Raw genomic sequence first — 19,360 nt, forward strand, 5'->3', positions numbered from 1 at the left:
TACTCTCGCTGCAGTACCTCGCTTTTCAGTCAAGGTACATGAACAGAAGAGTGAACCAAAGATGTGGATAATATAAAGCAAATCTTGGTAGACAATGAAAGTGTCTTCCTGGTTTTAACAATAAGAAAGCATTTTTTAGGTCCATTTACATTTTCCTTCTCCACCATATTTTCCTCATATTTACTTTGTTAGATACACAACCTTCGATTTTTTCCACCCTGTCTCTCAGAAACATACAGACGTATATTTTCACACACAAAGGAGAGAGAAGGAGTTTTACTAACCCTGGAACATTCCTCCATATTATGTAAAAAGCTCCACCTTATCCTATCACATGCTGTCGCCCCTGTGGGTGTCCACTTGGTACAGGCCACACTGCCTTAACCCACACTCTCTCCCTCTGTCGCTAAGCTGCAGCTCTGCACCGCTCTGCACTACCCTACTAGGTCTGAGAGAGAGAGAGAGAGAGAGAGAGAGAGAGAGAGAGAGAGAGAGAGAGAGAGAGAGAGAGAGAGAGAGAGAGAGAGAGAGAGAGAGAGAGAGAGAGAGAGAGAGAGAGAGAGAGAGAGAGAGAGAGAGAGAGAGAGAGCGAGAGAGAGAGAGAGAGAGAGAGCTGCTGAAAGAAAGAGTAGAAAAATAACACAGAGAGAGGGAACTTCAGAGGAAAAGGAGGTGAGAGAGTAGAAAAGAGACAGGATATACAAGAGGAGAGGAGGAGAAGAAGAAGAAGAAGAAGAAGAAGAAGAAGAAGAAGAAGAAGAAGAAGAAGAAGAAGAAGAAGAAGAAGAAGAAGAAGAGGCATATTTGAGATTTTCTTGGTTTTAAGCATTCTCAAAGGATCCAGAGAGTAGATGATCAGGCTTCACACAACCCAGTGTCCTGTCCTGGAACTTTGACAGGAGTGGACACAGACACACACTCTCATACACACACTCTCGCACACACTCTCTCTCTCTCACACACACACCTGCACACACAGAGGAAGACGTTCTCCATCACTGGACCCCCCTCGATTGGACCATGTCCACGTCCTCGTCTGGATCGACCAACCACAACAAGCGTCTGTCATGTGAGTAACTCACTCTGTGTTGCCATTCTATACCAGCTCTGAAAGTAATTGAAAATAGTAGTAGTAGTAGTAGAGTATTTGGAGTTGATCACAATGGTGCATTGATATTCAATTATGTAAACTATGTTGTGTCTATGTTGTGATTTTTTTTTTTGGGGGGGATATCTGTAGTCTAAATGATTAATATCGCTTTGAAGGACTTGGTGGTCTGACATCCACAACAATCAGTTGAATGAGTCCTGTGGTGGATTGTAACGCTCTGTGGCTGATAGGACGCCATCAGGTCTCTCACAGGATGCTGCTGTCTAACAGGTGTCTGTCAATCTCCAAATCAACACCATGTCGGTACCTCCCTACCTACTCTGTGTTGATCTGACAGGATCTGCTAGGTGTGAGAGATTTGTTGGAAACCTATCCAATATTTTTAGATCTACTAAAAGTGCCAATGGGTAGGGACATGAACCGGACAGTAATGTCTAGGAACCTCACTCTAACCCTCCCACAGCCAGCCCACATCTGGACTATACATCTTAAGATACTCAGACATATTGACAACCTACCAAACAGCAACAAACAAAACAAGAAGTGATCTGCAGTGGGTCTGTTATTGTCCCCAAGGGGGGTGTTTCAGTTTGGACACATGCACCTGGGTTAAATGCATGGGAGTGTATTTGAGTCAGTGTATTTGAGTATTTTCAAATACTTTCCAAGTGTATTTACAAATACATTAAAATACTCAACTACTTGTCTTTTAATATAAAATATATCTGAATACTTCCTTCGAACGTATGTGAAAGTAATTGAGATATTTGAAATCGTTTTTGAACCCAGGTCTGGTAGGCTACACACATAGTAACGGGTTAACACTCTTACATAATTATTTCACTAAGCCAGGAAGGACTGTCTAACATAGACTCTGGTTAGACACGATAGCATGTAGCTACCTCAATGTAAGCTATAGGAAGATATGTCTGGTTTAGCCACAGGCTTAGCATGCTAACGCTAATCTGGGAGGTGTCAAGTGTAGACAAATTGGTTAAGCAAGCTAAGTCCTCTAAAAGAGTACTTATTTTATTGCGTCCAGAAGACAATATGCTACTGTTAGCTTGCAACATTTCTAAGATGTGTTTTGAATGTGTTTGTGTGTTGGGTGGGTGGGGGGGGGGATATATGGGGCTATTTGTCTCCAGACCGTTTAATCTTTGGAGGTTTAGTATCTTTATGCTAAGTGTCTGGGAAGTCTATGGAGACAGAGTTAGAGTCCTGCTCTAAATTGAACTAAATGGACAGCCGTTTGAAGGGCTGAAGCCTCAAACATGCATTTACCCCTCACTGAAGTGCTTTAATGGCTCTGGGAATACAGGACTACAGTGAGGGAAAAAAGTATTTGATCCCATGCTGATTTTGTACGTTTGCCCACTGACAAAGAAATGATCAGCCTATAATTTTAATGGTAGGTTTATTTTAACAGTGAGAGACAGAATAACAACAAAAAAATCCAGAAAAAAAGCATGAAAAAAATGTTATACATTGATTTGCATTTTAATGAGGGAAATAAGTATTTGACCCCCTCTCAATCAGAAAGATTTCTGGCTCCCAGTTGTCTTTTATACAGGTAATGAGCTAAGATTAGGAGCACACTCTTAAAGGGAGTGCTCCTAATCTCAGTTTGTTACCTGTATAAAAGACACCTGTCCACAGAAGCAATCAATCAATCAGATTCCAAAGTCTCCACCATGGCCAAGACCAAAGAGCTCTCCAAGGATGTCAGGGACAAGATTGTAGACCTACACAAGGCTGGAATGGGCTACAAGACCATCGCCAAGCAGCTTGGTGAGAAGGTGACAACAGTTGGTGCGATTATTCGCAAATGGAAGAAACACAAAAGAACTGTCAATCTCCCTCGGCCTGGGGCTCCATGCAAGATCTTTCCTCGTGGAGTTGCAATGATCATGAGAACGGTGAGGAATCAGCCCAGAACTACACGGGAGGATCTTGTCAATGATCTCAAGGCAGCTAGGACCATAGTCACCAAGAAAACAATTGGTAACACAATACGCCGTGAAGGACTGAAATCCTGCAGCGCCCGCAAGGTCCCCCTGCTCAAGAAAGCACATATACAGGCCCATCTGAAGTTTGCCAATGAACATCTGAATGACTCAGAGGAGAACTGGGTGAAAGTGTTGTGGTCAGATGAGACCAAAATGGAGCTCTTTGGCATCAACTCAACTCGCTGTGTTTGGAGGAGGAGGAATGCTGCCTATGACCTCAAGAACACCATCCCCACCGTCAAACATGGAGGTGGAAACATTATGCTTTGGGGGTGTTTTTCTGCTAAGGGGACAGGACAACTTCACCGCATCAAAGGGACGATGGACAGGGCCATGTACTGTCAAATCTTGGGTTAGAACCTCCTTCCCTCAGCCAGGGTATTGAAAATGAGTCGTGGATGGGTATTCCAGCATGACAATGACCCAAAACACACGGCCAAGGCAACAAAGGAGTGGCTCAAGAAGAAGCACATTAAGGTCCTGGAGTGGCCTAGCCAGTCTCCAAACCTTAATCCCATAGAAAATATGTGGAGGGAGCTGAAGGTTCGAGTTGCCAAACGTCAGCCTCGAAACCTTAATGACTTGGAGAAGATCTGCAAAGAGGAGTGGGACAAAATCCCTCCTGAGATGTGTGCAAACCTGGTGGCCAACTACAAGAAATGTCTGACCTCTGTGATTGCCAAGAAGGGTTTTGCCACCAAGTACTAAGTCATGTTTTGCAGAGGGGTCAAATACTTATTTCCCTCATTAAAATGCAAATCAATTTATAACATTTTTGACATGCGTTTTTCTGGATGTTTTTGTTGTTATTCGTTATTCTGACTCTCACTGTTCAAATAAACCTACCATTAAAATTATAGACTGATAATGTCTTTGTCAGTGGGCAAACGTACAAAATCAGAAGGGGATCAAATACTTTTTTCCCTCACTGTACATGATATGTCCACGGTCAGAGAGTTGACCTCCCTCTTCTGATCCAGGGAGAATAGAGTCAGGCACAGGGTCTTCATAGCCTCATGACATACTGTATATATAGTATGTCTCACATAACAGCTTGGGGCGGAGGTTGGTGTATTTAAAGTGTCCTAATGGTGATGGTGGTTGGGGGAAGGGCAGTAGCAGTAATGACCATTATCGCTCTACTCTACTCTACTGTATGAGTGTTGCACTAATGATCTATTTTGCAATGACCCTACACACACTCACTAGACTATATATACACACCCTATACACACTCACACACACTACAGTCGTGGTCAAAGGTTTTGAGAATGACATAAATATGAATTTTCACAAAGTCTGCGTCCTCAGTTTTTATGATGGCAATTTGCATATACTCCAGAATGTTATAAAGAGTGATCAGATGAATTGCAATTAATTGCAAAGTCCCTCTATGCCATGAAAATGAACTTTATCCCAAAAAAACATTTCCACTGCATTTCAGCCCTGCCACAAAAGGACCAGCTGACATCATGTCAGTGATTCTCTCGTTAACACTGGTGAGAGTGTTGATGAGGTGCGAGTATGAGGACAAGGCTTGAGATCACTCTGTCATGCTGATTGAGTTAGAATAACAGACTGGAACCTTTAAAAGGAGGGTGGTGCTTGAAATCATTGTTTTTCCTCTGTTAACCATGGTTACCTGCAAGGAAACATGTGCATTCATCATTGCTTTGCACAAAAAGGGCTTCACAGGCAAGGATATTGCTGCTAGTAAGATTGCACCTAAATCAACCATTTATCGGATCATCAAGAACTTCAAGGAGAGAGGTTCAATTGTTGTGAAGAAGGCTTCAGGGCGCCCAAGAAAGTCCAGCAAGCGCCAGGACCGTCTCTTAAAGTTGATTCAGATGTGGGATCGGGGCACCACCAGTGAAGAGCTTGCTCAGGAATGGCAGCAGGCAGATGTGAGTGCATCTGCACGCACAGTGAGGCGAAGACTTTTGGGGGATGGCCTGGTGTCAAGAAGGGCAGCGAGAAAGCCACTTCTCTCCAGGAAAAACATCAGGGACAGACTGATATTCTGCAAAAGGTACAGGGATTGGACTGCTGAGGACTGGGGTAAAGTCATTTTCTCTGATGAAACCCCTTTTCCGATTGTTTGGGGCATCCGGAAAAAAGCTTGTCCGGAGAAGACAAGGTGAGCGCTACCATCAGTCCTGTGTCATGCCAACAGTAAAGCATCCTGAGACCATTCATGTGTGGGGTTGCTTCTCAGCCAAGGGAGTGGGCTCACTCACAATTTTGCCTAAGAACACAGCCATGAATAAAGAATGGTACCAACACATCCTCCGAGAGCAACTTCTCCCAACCATCCAAGAACAGTTTGGTGACGAACAATGCCTTTTCCAGCATGATGGAGCACCTTGCCATAAGGCAAAAGTGATAACTAAGTGGCTCGGGGAACAAAACATCGACATTTTGGGTCCATGGCCAGGAAACTCCCCAGACCTTAATCCCATTGAGAACTTGTGGTCAATCCTTAAGAGGCGGGTGGACAAACAAAAACCCACAAATTCTGACAAACTCCAAGCAGTGATTATGCAAGAATGGGCTGCCATCAGTCAGGATGTGGCCCAGAAGTTAATTGACAGCATGCCAGGGCGGATTGCAGAAGTCTTGAAAAAGAAGGGTCAACACTGCAAATATTGACTCTTTGCAGCAACTTTGTGAAGACCAATACTTGTGTCATTCTCAAAACTTTTGACCACGACCGTACATTGACACTCCCAGAGTGTCCAGAAAAAAGCCATTGCTAAAAGAAAAAAATAAGCAAACACGTTTGGTGTTCGCCAAAAGGCATGTGGGAGACTCCCCAAACATATGGAAGAAGGTACTCTGGTCAGATGAGTGGCCCAGCCAGAGCCCGGACTTGAACCCGATCGAACATCTCTGGAGAGACCTGAAAACAGCTGTGCAGCGATGCTCCCCATCCAACCTGACAGATCTTGAGAGGATCTGCAGAGAAGAATGGGAGAAACTCCCCAAATACAGGTGTGCCAAGCTTGTAGCATCATACCCAAGAAGACTTGAGGCTGTAATTGCTGCCAAAAGTGCTTCAACAAAGTACTAAGTAAAGGATCTGAATACTTATGTAAATGTCATATTGCATTTTGTTTGGTAATACATTTGCAGAAATTTCTAAAAACCTGTTTTTGCTTCGTCATTATAGGGAATTGTGTGTAGATTGATGTGGTGGTAAAAAACAATTTAATCAATTTTAGAATAAGGCTGTAACGTAACAAAATGTGGAAAAAGTCAAGGGGTCTTAATACTTCCCGAATGCACTGTATCTACCTCAATACCTCATACCTCTGCACATTGATCTGGTACTGGTACTCCCTGTATACAGTGGCTTGCGAAAGTATTCACCCCCTTGGCATTTTTCCTATTTTCTTGCCTTACAACCTGGAAATAAAATTGAGTTTTTGGGGGGTTTGTATAATTTGATTTACACAACATGCCCACCACTTTGAAGATGGAAAATAATTTTTTTGTGAAACAAACAAGAAATAAGACAAAAAAACTGAAAACTTGAGTGTGCATAACTATTCACCCCCTCAAAGTCAAGATTTTGTAGAGCCACCTTTTGCAGCAATTACAGCTGCAAGTCTCTTGGGGTATGTCTCTATAAGCTTGGCACATCTAGCCACTGGGATTTTTGCCCATTCTTCAAGGAAAAACTGCTCCAGTTCCTTCAACTTGGATGGGTTCTGCTGGTGTACAGCAATCTTTATGTCATACCACAGATTCTCAATTGGATTGAGGTCTGGGCTTTGACTAGGCCATTCCAAGAAATTTAAATGTTACCCCTTAAACCACTCAAGTGTTGCTTTAGCAGTATGCTTAGGATCATTGTCCTGCTGGAAGGTGAACATCTGTCCCAGTCTCAAATCTCTGGAAGACTGAAACAGGTTTCCCTCAAGAAGTTCTCTGTATTTAGCGCCATCCATCAATCCTTCAATTCTGACCTGTTTCACAGTCCCTGCCGATTAAAAACATCCCCACAGCATGATGCTGCCATCACCATGCTTCAATGTGGGGATGGTGTTCTCGGGGTGATGAGAGGTGTTGGGTTTACACCAGACATAGCGTTTTTCTTGATGGCCAAAAAGCTCAAATTTAGTCTCATCTGACCAGAGTACCTTCTTCCATATGTTTGGGGAGTCTCCCACATGCCTTTTGGCGAACACTAAACGTGTTTGCTTATTTTTTTCTTTTAGCAATGGCTTTTTTCTGGCCACTCTTCTGTAAAGCCCAGCTCTGTGGAGTGTACGGCTTAATGTGGTCCTAAGGACAGATACTCCAATCTCCGCTGTGGAGCTTTGCAGCACCTTCAGGGTTATCTTTGGTCTCTTTGTTGCCTCTCTGATTAATGCCCTCCTTGCCTGGTCCGTGAATTTTGGTGGGCGGCCCTCTCTTGGCAGGTTTGTTGTGGTGCCAATTTTTTTATAATGGATTTAATGGTGCTCCGTGGGATGTTCAAAGTTTCTGATATTTTTTTTATAACCCAACCCTGATCTGTACTTCTCCACAACTTTGTCCCTGACCTGTTTGGTGAGCTCCTTGGTCTTCATGGTGCCGCTTGCTTGGTGGTGCCCCTTGCTTATTGGTGTTGCAGACTCTGGGGCCTTTCAGAACAGGTGTATACATACTGAGATCATGTGACAGATCAGGTGACACTTAGATTGCACATAGGTGGACTTTATTTAACTAATTATGTGACTTCTGAAGGTAATTGGTTGCACCAGATCTTAGTTAGGGGCTTCATAGCAAAGGGTGTGAATACATATGCATGCACCACTTTTCCGTTATTTATTTTGTATACATTTTTTGAAACAAGTTATTTTTTTCATTCCACTTCACCAATTCAGACTATTTTGTGTATGTCCATTACATGAAATGCAAATAAAAATCCATTTAAATTACAGGTTGTAAAGCAACAAAATCGGAAAAACGTCAATGGGAATGAATACTTTTGCAAGGCACTGTACATCTCCATTCTTGTGTTACTATTTTAAGCTCTGCATCGTTGGGAAGGGCTCGTAAGCAAGTATTTTACGGTAACGTCTACACCAGGTGTTTTTGGCACATGCCAAATACAATTTGATTTGATTTGATACAACTGTGTGAAGGAGTAGGTAGCAGGATGTTGTGGTGCTGCAGTGAGCTCACACTCATAAATGATTTATCCCTTGCCAGACTGCTGTGTCTGAGGGGAGAGGGAGAGAGAGGGATTGGATCTGTAAATAATGGCAGTAATATCTAGAGATGGTGCAGCTAGAGACCCCAAAGAGGTGGGGGAGACTATCGCTGCATCCTCAGGGGAAGAGGAGTGGGTGTGAGCCGGCCATCAACTGTCAGTGTGATAGAGAATCTCTACACTCTCTCTCTATTTTTCTCACTCTCAAACACACACACACACACACGGACAAACACAAACACACACAGAGAGAGACACACACACATACATACAAAAATGATGATGAAGGAGTAATTTTGCAACAAGGGAAGTATATAAAGCCACATAAAAGACAATGAGTAACATAAGGTTTGCTACTTCTTGGCCCTCACAACATATGGTCAGAGAGACAAGCCCATTGAGCAGGGGAAGCCTACAGGCAGGCAGTGTAGAGCCAGAGTTGGAGAGGAGAGGAGGCAGATAGGTCGACCATGAATGGATAACCAGGGGGATGAGGGGTAATCATGTTGTACAGCTCCCCTAGTCAGTCTCCCCCCCTGGCCCTGGGACCTTTAACGTGTACTTCCCCCCTCATCCCCCTCTCCTCTTTCTCCTCCACCTCCCCTCTCCTCTACATGCTTGGGGAAATTCCTGGAGAGATTAATCTGCTACAGAGAGAAAGAGGCAGAAAGCTGATATAGAAAAGGGGATGGAGAGATGGAGAAAAAAGCAAATGGGATAGAGAGGAATGAATCAATCAAAAAGAAAGGGAGGAAACATTTGGAGAAAAATGGATGCAGCTCTAAGGGAAACCTATTTGTGTCTTGCACTGCAGAGTTTTGTGCAGCAAATCAAAGTGTTTCATTGTGCAGAGCACTTAACCTTAAATCCAAACACTCGTCTCAGGGTTATCTATTGTATTCTATTCAGTTCTAGTTGGTTCTATTCGATTTTACAGTTGTTTTTTTCGGTTAAATACTGTAGATTCTCTTCTGTACTGAAATAATGATAAATATGTTCCACTGTAAAACTGCAAATATAACTAATTACTGACTTTCTATTTTTCTTTTGGTTGACCTCAATATACATAATAGCATTCAAATACTTGACATCATGTGCTTGCCTGAGTGCTATTGGGGTAAGCAGTAAAACACAGCACATGAAGCCCTCACAACGAATCAGTCAAATTACTAAAACATCAGGCATAATGCACAATAAGGCACAGATGCTTGGGTTGAGTAAAGTCCCTTTTCTTTGTAAGTGACTGAGGACTTTAAGGTAATTATGGGCCAGTATGGGTGAGACAGGAAGGAGAGGATTGGAGGGGGCAGAGGTCTTGTTATGGATCAAAAGTGTTGGGGAATGGCACAGCGTAAATCATCGGATCAAACTAATTTTAGCTCTGCGGATGGCTTAAGTTCGACTAATGGCCGACTACTCTGGGCCTGGTTTCCCAAAAGCATCTTAAAGCTAAGTTAGAACCTTCGTAGGAACATTGTTAAATAGTAATTTAAAGTAATTACCGACTGCCTCAGACCATTCCTAGAACAGCTAAGGGCATGGTTAGATGCTTTTTTTGTCCTTCTGCGTCACTTTATGCATAGAAGATCTCCACTAAACATACAATCAAGATGTATATCCGCCTCTTTGTGAAAGACACTAACTTCAAAACAAAGTTAAATACAAATACAAAGTTGTTATAAACAAGCGAAGGCTAAAAATATGAAAACAGAGATGATTGCATTAAATATAAATACAGTATAGGCTACATATATTTCAATAATTGACTGAACATGAAATTAATTTCAATATGGAGTTCTATTTTGCTAATTATAGGCTACTCTGTAATTTTTGCCTCAATATATTTCTTGATGTGTAATCTGTGATTTAGTTGATGTTTATAGGGTAAGCATTAGAATAAGGCACCTCAATATTTACAGACAAACAGTAGGTGATAATATCTCTCTAGGAGCTGATCCATCGTCAGTATTGTGGACTAATTCTAATGTTAAGGAAAGATTTGAATGGAGAAAGCTGATCAGAGAGCAGCTCTGCCTTTCTTTCGATCACATCAGTATCGACACATGCTCCAACAACACACTTAGTGAAGGTTACATCTACGTGGTGTTTTGGGAAAAGCATGTGACATCTTCTGCCATTATAGGAACAATGCATCTTTAAAACACTCGTAAGTTTAGTTCCATTGCTATTGTGAAACCAGGCCCAGGACTGTACAAAATAGTGAGTGATGTTATGTCTCCAAAGTCTTATCATGGGACGAGGAGAGCTTGAACTTAGTCACAATAGCTTGTGTGGAGTGGAGGCTAAGACAGAAAAGTTTGACATGCCGGGGTCACTGAACAGGGCTTTGTATGTGTTGGTCATACATTGGTTGGCCAGTAGAGAGGAAGGGAGAGAGAGAGAGAGGAGAGAGAGACAGAGAGACAGAGAGATAGCAGTGAATAACAAACACCATTGTAAATACAAACTATATTTATGTTGATATATTTTCCCTTTTGTACTTTAAAACCTCTACGGGATCGGTGTACGGTACATGGGACGGTTGAGCTAACGTGCGCTAATGTGATTAGCATGACCGTTGTATCACGGCAACTGGTTTGATACATTCACCTCTGAAGGTAAATAATGTACTTACATTCAGTAATCTTGCTCTGATTTGTCATCCTAAGGGTCCCAGAGATAAAATGTAGCTTAGTTTTGTTTGATAAAATCAATTTTTATATTCAAATGTAGGAACTGGGTTCTACAGTTTGAACACCTGCTGTCTCTGGCTCCACACCCAACCCGCCCGGCCATCTAGATGTGTGAAAGTTAGTGTATAAGCTAATGATCCATCATGTATGACATTCCTGGGAGTGTGTAAACTTACATTTTGTTTTACCATATAATTCTTGTATGTTTTCTATAGTAATGTACTTGAAAATGTATCAATTGACCAACTCGGCACATTTGGGCAGACCTTGTTATCTTTGGATAACAAGGTCGACGAGCTCAGGGCAAGGATTTCTTTCCAGAGAGACATCAGGGCCTGTAGCATTCTTTGTTTCACGGAAACATGGCTCTCTGGGGATATTCTGTCTAAATGTTTCTCAGTTCATCGCTTAGACAGGTATAAATATCTCTCCGGGAAGTAGAAGGGCGGAGGTGTGTGTTTCATGATTGTCAGTGGGTGCTGTAGGTGGGTGTGGTGCAGGAATCAGATGCAGGACGCAGAAAGATAAGTCCAATAGACTTTAGTGAACAGCACACTAAATCACGAGTCAAACGCCCGGAGGCGAGAAAGTCCGCACACAGGCGAAAACCAAAAGGCGCACAAAACAGTGCGTAAATAACCTCCTAAACACAGAGGAGGAAAATCCGAAATGCACAAGGCAAACAGTAGCGCACAAAACACGACAGCGAAACAATAACACACAAACACAGACACACACAACGAGAACTAAATAGAACACTAACGAGGACTAACTAGACACAGGTGTACAACATCAAGACCAAACCAAACAAACATGAAACATAGATCGGTGGCAGCTAGTACTCCGGAGACGACGACCGCCGAAGCCTGCCCGAACCAGGAGGAGGAGCAGCCTCGGCCGAAACCGTGACAGTACCCCCCCCCTTGACGCGCGGCTCCAGCCGTGCGCCGACCCCGGCCTCGGTGACGACCAGGAGGACGCGGAGCAGGGCGCGCGGGATGGTCCCGGTGGAACTCCGACAGGAGAGATGGGTCTAGGATGTCCCTCCGCGGCACCCAGCACCGCTCCTCCGGGCCGTACCCCTCCCACTCCACGAGATACTGGAGACCCCCCATCCGGCGTCCAAGATGGACCGAACGGTGTACGCCGGAGCCCCCTCGATGTCCAATGGGGGCGGAGGAGCCTCTCCTATCTCATTGTCCTGGAGTGGACCAGCTACCACCGGCCTGAGAAGAGACACATGGAACGAGGGGTTAATATTCTTATATTCAACAGGTAGATGTAACCTATAACACACCTCGTTCAATCTTCTCAGGACTTTAAAGGGCCCCACAAACCGCCGACCCAGCTTCCGGCAGGGCAGGCGGAGGGGCAGGTTTCTGGTAGAGAGCCAGACTCGATCTCCGGGTGCGTACACCGGCCCCTCACTGCGGTGGAGATCGGCGCTCGCCTTGTGACGAAGGACGGCCCGCTGCAGGTGGACGTGGGCAGCGTTCCACGTCTCTTCCGAGCGCCTCATCCAATCATCCACCGCAGGGGCCTCGATCTGGCTCTGCTGCCACGGTGCCAGAACCGGCTGGTAACCTAATACACATTGAAAAGGGGTTAGGTTAGTAGAGGAGTGGCGGAGAGAGTTCTGGGCCATCTCGGCCCAGGGAATGTAACGCGCCCACTCCTCAGGCCGGTCCTGGCAATACGACCTCAGAAACCTACCCACATCCTGGTTGACACGTTCCACCTGCCCGTTACTCTCCGGGTGGTACCCCGAGGTAAGGCTAACCGAGACCCCCAAACGCTCCATAAACGCTCTCCACACACGGGAGGTAAACTGGGGGCCTCGATCAGACACTATATCCTCGGGGACCCCGTAATGCCGGAAGACGTGGGTAAATAGGGCCTCAGCGGTCTGTAGGGCAGTAGGAAGACCCGACATAGGGAGAAGACGACAGGCCTTAGAGAACCGGTCCACAACGACCAGGATGGTGGTATTCCCCTGAGAGAGGGGAAGGTCTGTTACAAAATCCACCGAGAGGTGGGACCATGGTCGTTGTGGAACGGGTAGGGGCTGTAACTTACCCCTGGTCAGATGTCGGGGCGCCTTACACTGGGCGCACACCGAGCAGGAGGAGACATAAACCCTCACATCCCTAGCCAAAGTAGGCCACCAGTATTTAGTGCTATGGCAATGCACTGTCCGGCCAATACCCGGATGTCCTGAGGAGGGTGACGTGTGAGCCCAGTAGATGAGTCGATCCCGAATCTCGAGCGGAACGTACCTCCGACCCTCAGGACATTGTGGAGGGCTGGGGTCGGTACGCAACGCTCGCTCGATCTCGGCATCGACCTCCCACACCACCGGTGCCACAAGGCAAGACTCCGGTAGGATGGGAGTAGGCTCAACGGACCTCTCCTCCGTGTCATACCGCCGGGACAGTGCATCTGCCTTGCCATTCTGGGACCCAGGGATGTACCTGATTTTAAATACGAACCTGGTGAGAAACATACTCCATCGAGCCTGGCGAGGGTTCAGTCTCCTCGCTGCCCGGATGTACTCCAGGTTCCGATGGTCAGTCAAAATGAGGAAAGGGTGTTGAGCCCCCTCAAGCCAATGCCTCCACACCTTAAGGGCCTGAACTACAGCTAACAGCTCCCTGTCCCCAACGTCATAGTTACGCTCCGCCGGGCTAAGCTTTTTGGAGTAAAAAGCACAGGGGCGGAGTTTAGGTGGCGAGCCGGACCGTTGAGAGAGCACGGCCCCTATACCAGCCTCAGACGCGTCCACCTCAACCTGAAAGGGAATTGTGGGATCCGGATGCGCCAGCACCGGAGCCGACGTAAACAGGTCCTTCAGTCTCCCAAAGGCCCTGTCCGCATCAGCTGACCACTGCAGGCGCACCGGACCCCCTTTCAGAAGGGACGTGATGGGAGCTGCCACCTGTCCAAAACCCCGGATAAACCTCCGGTAGTAATTTGCAAAGCCCAAGAACTGCTGCACCTCTTTTACAGTGGTTGGAGTTTGCCAATTACGCACAGCGGACACACGATCCACCTCCATACTCACCCCTGACGCGGACAACCGATAACCCAAAAAGGAGACCGATTCCTGGAAAAACAGACATTTCTCTGCCTTGACATATAGGTCGTGCTCCAACAGCCTCCTCAATACACGTCGCACCAGGGTTACATGCTCGGCTCGGGTAGACGAGTACACCAGAATATCATCAATGTACACGACCACCCCTTGTCCCTGCATATCCCGGAAAATGTCATCTACAAAGGATTGAAAGACTGATGGAGCATTCATCAACCCATATGGCATGACAAGATATTCGAAATGATCTGACGTGGTACTAAACGCTGTTTTCCATTCATCGCCCCCCCTAATGCGCACCAAGTTATACGCGCTCCTGAGATCCAATTTTGTGAAAAACCGCGCCCCATGCAATGACTCCGTCATGGTCGCAATCAGAGGGAGTGGATAACTGTATTTCACAGTAATCTGATTGAGACCATGGTAATCAATGCACGGGCGCAACCCTCCATCTTTCTTTTTCACAAAAAAGAAACTCGAAGAGGCGGGGGAAGTGGAAGGCCGAATGTATCCCTGTCTCAAAGATTCGGCTATGTAGGTCTCCATAGCTTTTCTCTCCTCTTGAGACAAAGGATACACATGGCTCCGTGGGAGCGCTGCTCCTGCCTGGAGATCAATCGCACAATCCCCCTGTCTATGGGGAGGCAACTGCGTCGCCCTAGTTTTGCTAAACACAAGAGCTAAATCCCCATATTCAGGCGGAATGTGCAATGCGGGCACTTGGTTTGGACTTTCCACCGAAGTCGCCCCCACGGAAACACCCAGACATCGCCCCTCACACTGAGCAGACCACCCATCGAGAGCCCTCTGTTGCCACGAAATAGCAGGGTTATGGGTGCTTAACCAGGGAATCCCCAGCACCACTGGGTACGCAGGAGAGTCGATCAGATACAGCTGTATAGTCTCTTCATGACCCCCCTGCGCACACATCCTAAGTGGCGCTGTGACCTCCCTGATCAATCCCGACCCCAACGGACGGCTATCTAAGGCATGAACGGGAAAAGGTTTGTCAACGGGTAGGAGAGGGATCCCTAACTCTAAACAAAACCTTCGATCAACAAAATTCCCAGCTGCGCCTGAATCTACTAGCGCCTTATGCTGGTGTTACGGATACAGGTATCCTGTGTTTTTGTGTGTTTCTCTCCTTCTGCCCTAATCACAGGTGTCCTGTATGTTCCTGATTGGTGGTCGTTGAGGTGTCTGCTGATTGGACCAATCAGTGAACATTCCTGTGCATTGCACCACCTGTTACTCGTTTGTTCAATCACACATCCCATTGTATAAAAACCAGTCTTGTGTTTGTTGAGAGAGAGAGAGAATATTTCCGTATGTGAGTATGGACACGGTGGTGTCCTGGTTTTGATTACTCACTAAGTTGCTGTTTACTATGATTGGTAATTCTGTTAGACTGCTGTTTTGTATGTGAGTAATGGATACTGTGATGTCCTTTGTTTAGAGTACTCACTAAGTTGCTGGTTACTCTGTTTGGTAACTATTGTGTGTTTCTGGGAAAAGGGGAGTTTGAGCTAGCTGCCCTTGGGCATACATTTCCCGTAGAAAGAACTGTCTATAAACACTAGTTAGACCTGAGCGGACCACCCACTGTATTTTTGTATGGTAGCAGTAGCCTAGCGGTTCTTGAGGCAGGCAAGATCAGTTTAGGGGTGTTTTACACTATTGTTTCATTTCTTGGGTCCTGCTCAGCCTTTTTTCCCAAACCCCATACCGTGTGTTCAGAAATAAACCATTTGTGTTTGACGGTAGTTCATGGTAGTTGTGTCATATTTGTTCTCACTGGTCCATGCCACACTTATAATTTACATGCATTATGTTACAGGTCTCATGTCCATCACCCTAGACGTTCAAAGCCACGGGGTTCGTAACATAAAGTGGGGGTTCGTCCGGGATCTATCCCATGCTACTTTATGTTACGAACCCCGTGGCTTTGAACGTCTAGGGTGATGAACATAAAGTGGGGGCTCGTCCGGGATATATCCCATGCTACTCATGCAAATTAGTAAGTGTCTGGTTCAGTGTTGAGCTTGGCAGCTGTACTACCTGTTTTTTTTGTGTGTTCAGTAGTCGACGGCTCGTGTTGCTAGTAGGATGGCTACTTTTGAGTTGGAGGCATTTTTGGAAAACCCTACGTGGGAGGTTTTTGAGAATTGCCGTAGAGTGGATCTACAGGTTTTGGCTGACCACTTTTCTGCACCCATACCGAGGGGTTTAGTGAAAGCAGAAGTTAGGGAAGTAGTGCTAGCGATGTTGTTGAACGAGCGAGTGCTTGAGTTACCGCCGCCTGAGTCTGCTGCTCCTGTAGGGGAGGTGGTGGCTGTTCCTGTAAGCCCATCAGTGTCTGAGGAGGAGGCTAAGGCTCCAGCCACATTGCCCCGTTATGACCCACTCTCCCCACTGACTGACAGTGATGCCAGGATCGATGTCCGCTCGACACGGCTCCAAATGGAGGCGGAAGAGCGGGCACAAATCAGGCAAGACAAGCTGGAGATGCGTAAAATGGAGCTAGAGGCAGAACAAGAGACGCGTAAGCTAGAGGCAGAACTGGAGACGCGTAAGATGGAACTGGAGATGCGTAAGATGGAACTGGAGGTGCGTAAAATGGAACTAGAGGCAGAAACAGCGAGGTTAGTCTCTGCTAGTACTATGCCTGCTAGTGAGCCATCCTCACCAGCTGTGTCGGCTGCTACGTTTGATATTAGTAGGCAGATCACCTTGGTACCTGTGTTCAGGGAGTCAGAGGTTGATTCCTATTTCGGTGTGTTTGAACGGATAGCGGTAGCATTGAAATGGCCCGAAGAGGTATGGTGCCTATTACTTCAGTGTAAACTAACAGGTAAAGCCCAACAGGTTCTGGCAGCGCTACCTCTTGAAGACAGTTTGAATTATGAAGTGGTCAAAGCTACTGTTCTTCGTGCCTATGAGCTTGTTCCTGAGGCATATCGACAGAGATTTAGGTCTCATAAAAAGTCTCCTACTCAGACTTATGTGGAGTTTGCTAGAGACAAAGGAAATCTGTTTGACAAATGGCACAGTGCTAGTAAGGTAACTGATTTTAACTCTCTACGGGAGTTAATCTTGTTAGAAGAGTTTAAAAATTGCTTACCGGAACGCATTGTAGTTTATCTGAACGAACAGAAAGTATCCTCACTGTCGGAAGCGTCTGTATTGGCAGACGAGTTTGTGTTGACGCATAAGAGCGTGTTTTCGGCTCGTACGGAGAGCAGGGCTGCGGAGTTGCTAACTTTTAGTCCTAGTCGACCGGCAGTACATCCAGCACGCCCAAAAGATGTGCATCACTGTTTCTATTGTCATAAGGTGGGACATTTGGTTAGTGATTGCTTTTTGCTTAAACGCAAACCGGGGATGCCTCAGCACGCCAGGCCGCCAACGGGTGTTGGGCTGATTCGTACGGTTGTAAGGCCGGAATCAAGACAGAGGCCTCATAGTGAATGTGGTTTGAAAGTCCCTATCCCAGATGAGCCCCCACTTCATGTCCATCACCCTAGACGTTCAAAGCCACGGGGTTCGTAACAGCTGGGAATGAGGTGCAACCTGTGGAAAACCAACAGGTATACAAAAGTGCGCAACAGAAAGCTCTGGGTAGGTGGGGGCGTCTACTCACCTGGGAGGCCCCCCCAGTGCGTGGCCTGTTGTCTTCTCCCCCGGAGAACCCTCCCCAGCACCTGGCCGCAGTGTGCCCTCCACGGCCACACTTGGTGCAGGAGACAGGCCCCCTCGGGCTCCTCCCACTCTGTTCTCTAGCGCCGGCACCCCCGAGCTCCATAGGGCTCGGCTCGGAGGTGCCGGAGGGAGGAATGGACGGACCCCCCTCGGGACGTCCACGGGTGGCCAGCAGGGTGTCTAAACGGATGGACATATCAACCAACTGGTCGAAAGTCAGATGGGTATCCCTGCAGGCCAACTCTCGTTGAACGTCCTCCCGGAGGCTACACCGAAAATGGTCAATGAGAGCCCGTTCATTCCACCCTGCATCCGCCGCTAGAGTCCGGTACTCCAAGGCAAACGCCTGTGCGCTCCTCCTCCCCTGTCTCAAGTGGACTAGCCGCTCCCCCGCCGCCTTGCCCTCAGGTGGATGGTCAAACACGGCCTTGAAGCGGCGGGAGAACTCGGCGTAGGAGATGGTGTTGGCGTCCATCTTCCTCCACTCAGCGTTAGCCCACTCCAACGCCTTTCCCGAGAGACAGGAGATGAGGGCGGAAACGCTCTCGTGTCCCGAGGGCACCGGGTGTACAGTGGCCAGGTAGAGCTCCACCTGCAGGAGAAACCCCTGACACCCGGCAGCTGTTCCGTCATACGCCCTCGGGAGCGAGAGCCGACTCCTCCTGGGTTCCGGACCTGGGGCTGATGGACCGGCCGATGGGGTGGACAGGGTAGGTGGAGGTGTGGGTACCCTGCTGGCTTCCCATCGGTGCAGGGTGTTGATCACGTCCTGTAGAGCGGTCTCCAGTTGTCTTATCTGGCCCTCCTGCCAATGGATATGCTCCTCGAGCGACACCGGTGTCACAGCCGATCCTGCTGATTCCATAATGGTGTATTCTGTCAGTGGGTGCTGTAGGTGGGTGTGGTGCAGGAATCAGATGCAGGACGCAGAAAGATAAGTCCAATAGACTTTAGTGAACAGCACACTAAATCACGAGTCAAACGCCCGGAGGCGAGAAAGTCCGCACACAGGCGAAAACCAAAAGGCGCACAAAACAGTGCGTAAATAACCTCCTAAACACAGAGGAGGAAAATCCGAAATGCACAAGGCAAACAGTAGCGCACAAAACACGACAGCGAAACAATAACACACAAACACAGACACACACAACGAGAACTAAATAGAACACTAACGAGGACTAACTAGACACAGGTGTACAACATCAAGACCAAACCAAACGAACATGAAACATAGATCGGTGGCAGCTAGTACTCCGGAGACGACGACCGCCGAAGCCTGCCCGAACCAGGAGGAGGAGCAGCCTCGGCCGAAACCGTGACAATGATTAACGACTCATGGTGTAATTGTAGTAACATACAGGAACTCAAGTCCTTTTGTTCACCTGACCTAGAATACCTCACAATCAAATGCAAACCGTATTATCTCCCAAGAGAATTTTATTCGGTTATAGTCACGGCCGTGTATATCCCCCCTCAAGCCGATACCACGACGGCCCTCAAAGAACTTCACTGGACTTTATGCAAACTGGAAACCACATATCCTGAGGCTGCATT

General features: G+C 46.7%; 1 protein-coding gene across 1 annotated transcript in view; it reads left to right on the forward strand.

Moving 5' to 3' along the window:
• Positions 1-815: 815 nt before the first annotated feature.
• LOC311147599 (dysbindin-like) overlaps positions 816-19,360 on the forward strand; it is a gene marked incomplete at its 3' end in the record, with an annotated part of 53,223 nt that continues 34,678 nt past the window's right edge. Inside the window, exon 1 of the mRNA XM_084184338.1 lies at positions 816-1,069. Within this exon, the coding sequence (XP_084040464.1) occupies positions 1,021-1,069 (49 nt within the window). The 5' untranslated portion in view covers positions 816-1,020. The remainder of the gene's footprint in view (positions 1,070-19,360) is intronic.

This window comes from Coregonus lavaretus, assembly GCF_964263955.1.
Source record: "Coregonus lavaretus genome assembly, chromosome: 20".
In the NCBI taxonomy this organism is placed as follows: Eukaryota; Metazoa; Chordata; class Actinopteri; order Salmoniformes; family Salmonidae; genus Coregonus; species Coregonus lavaretus.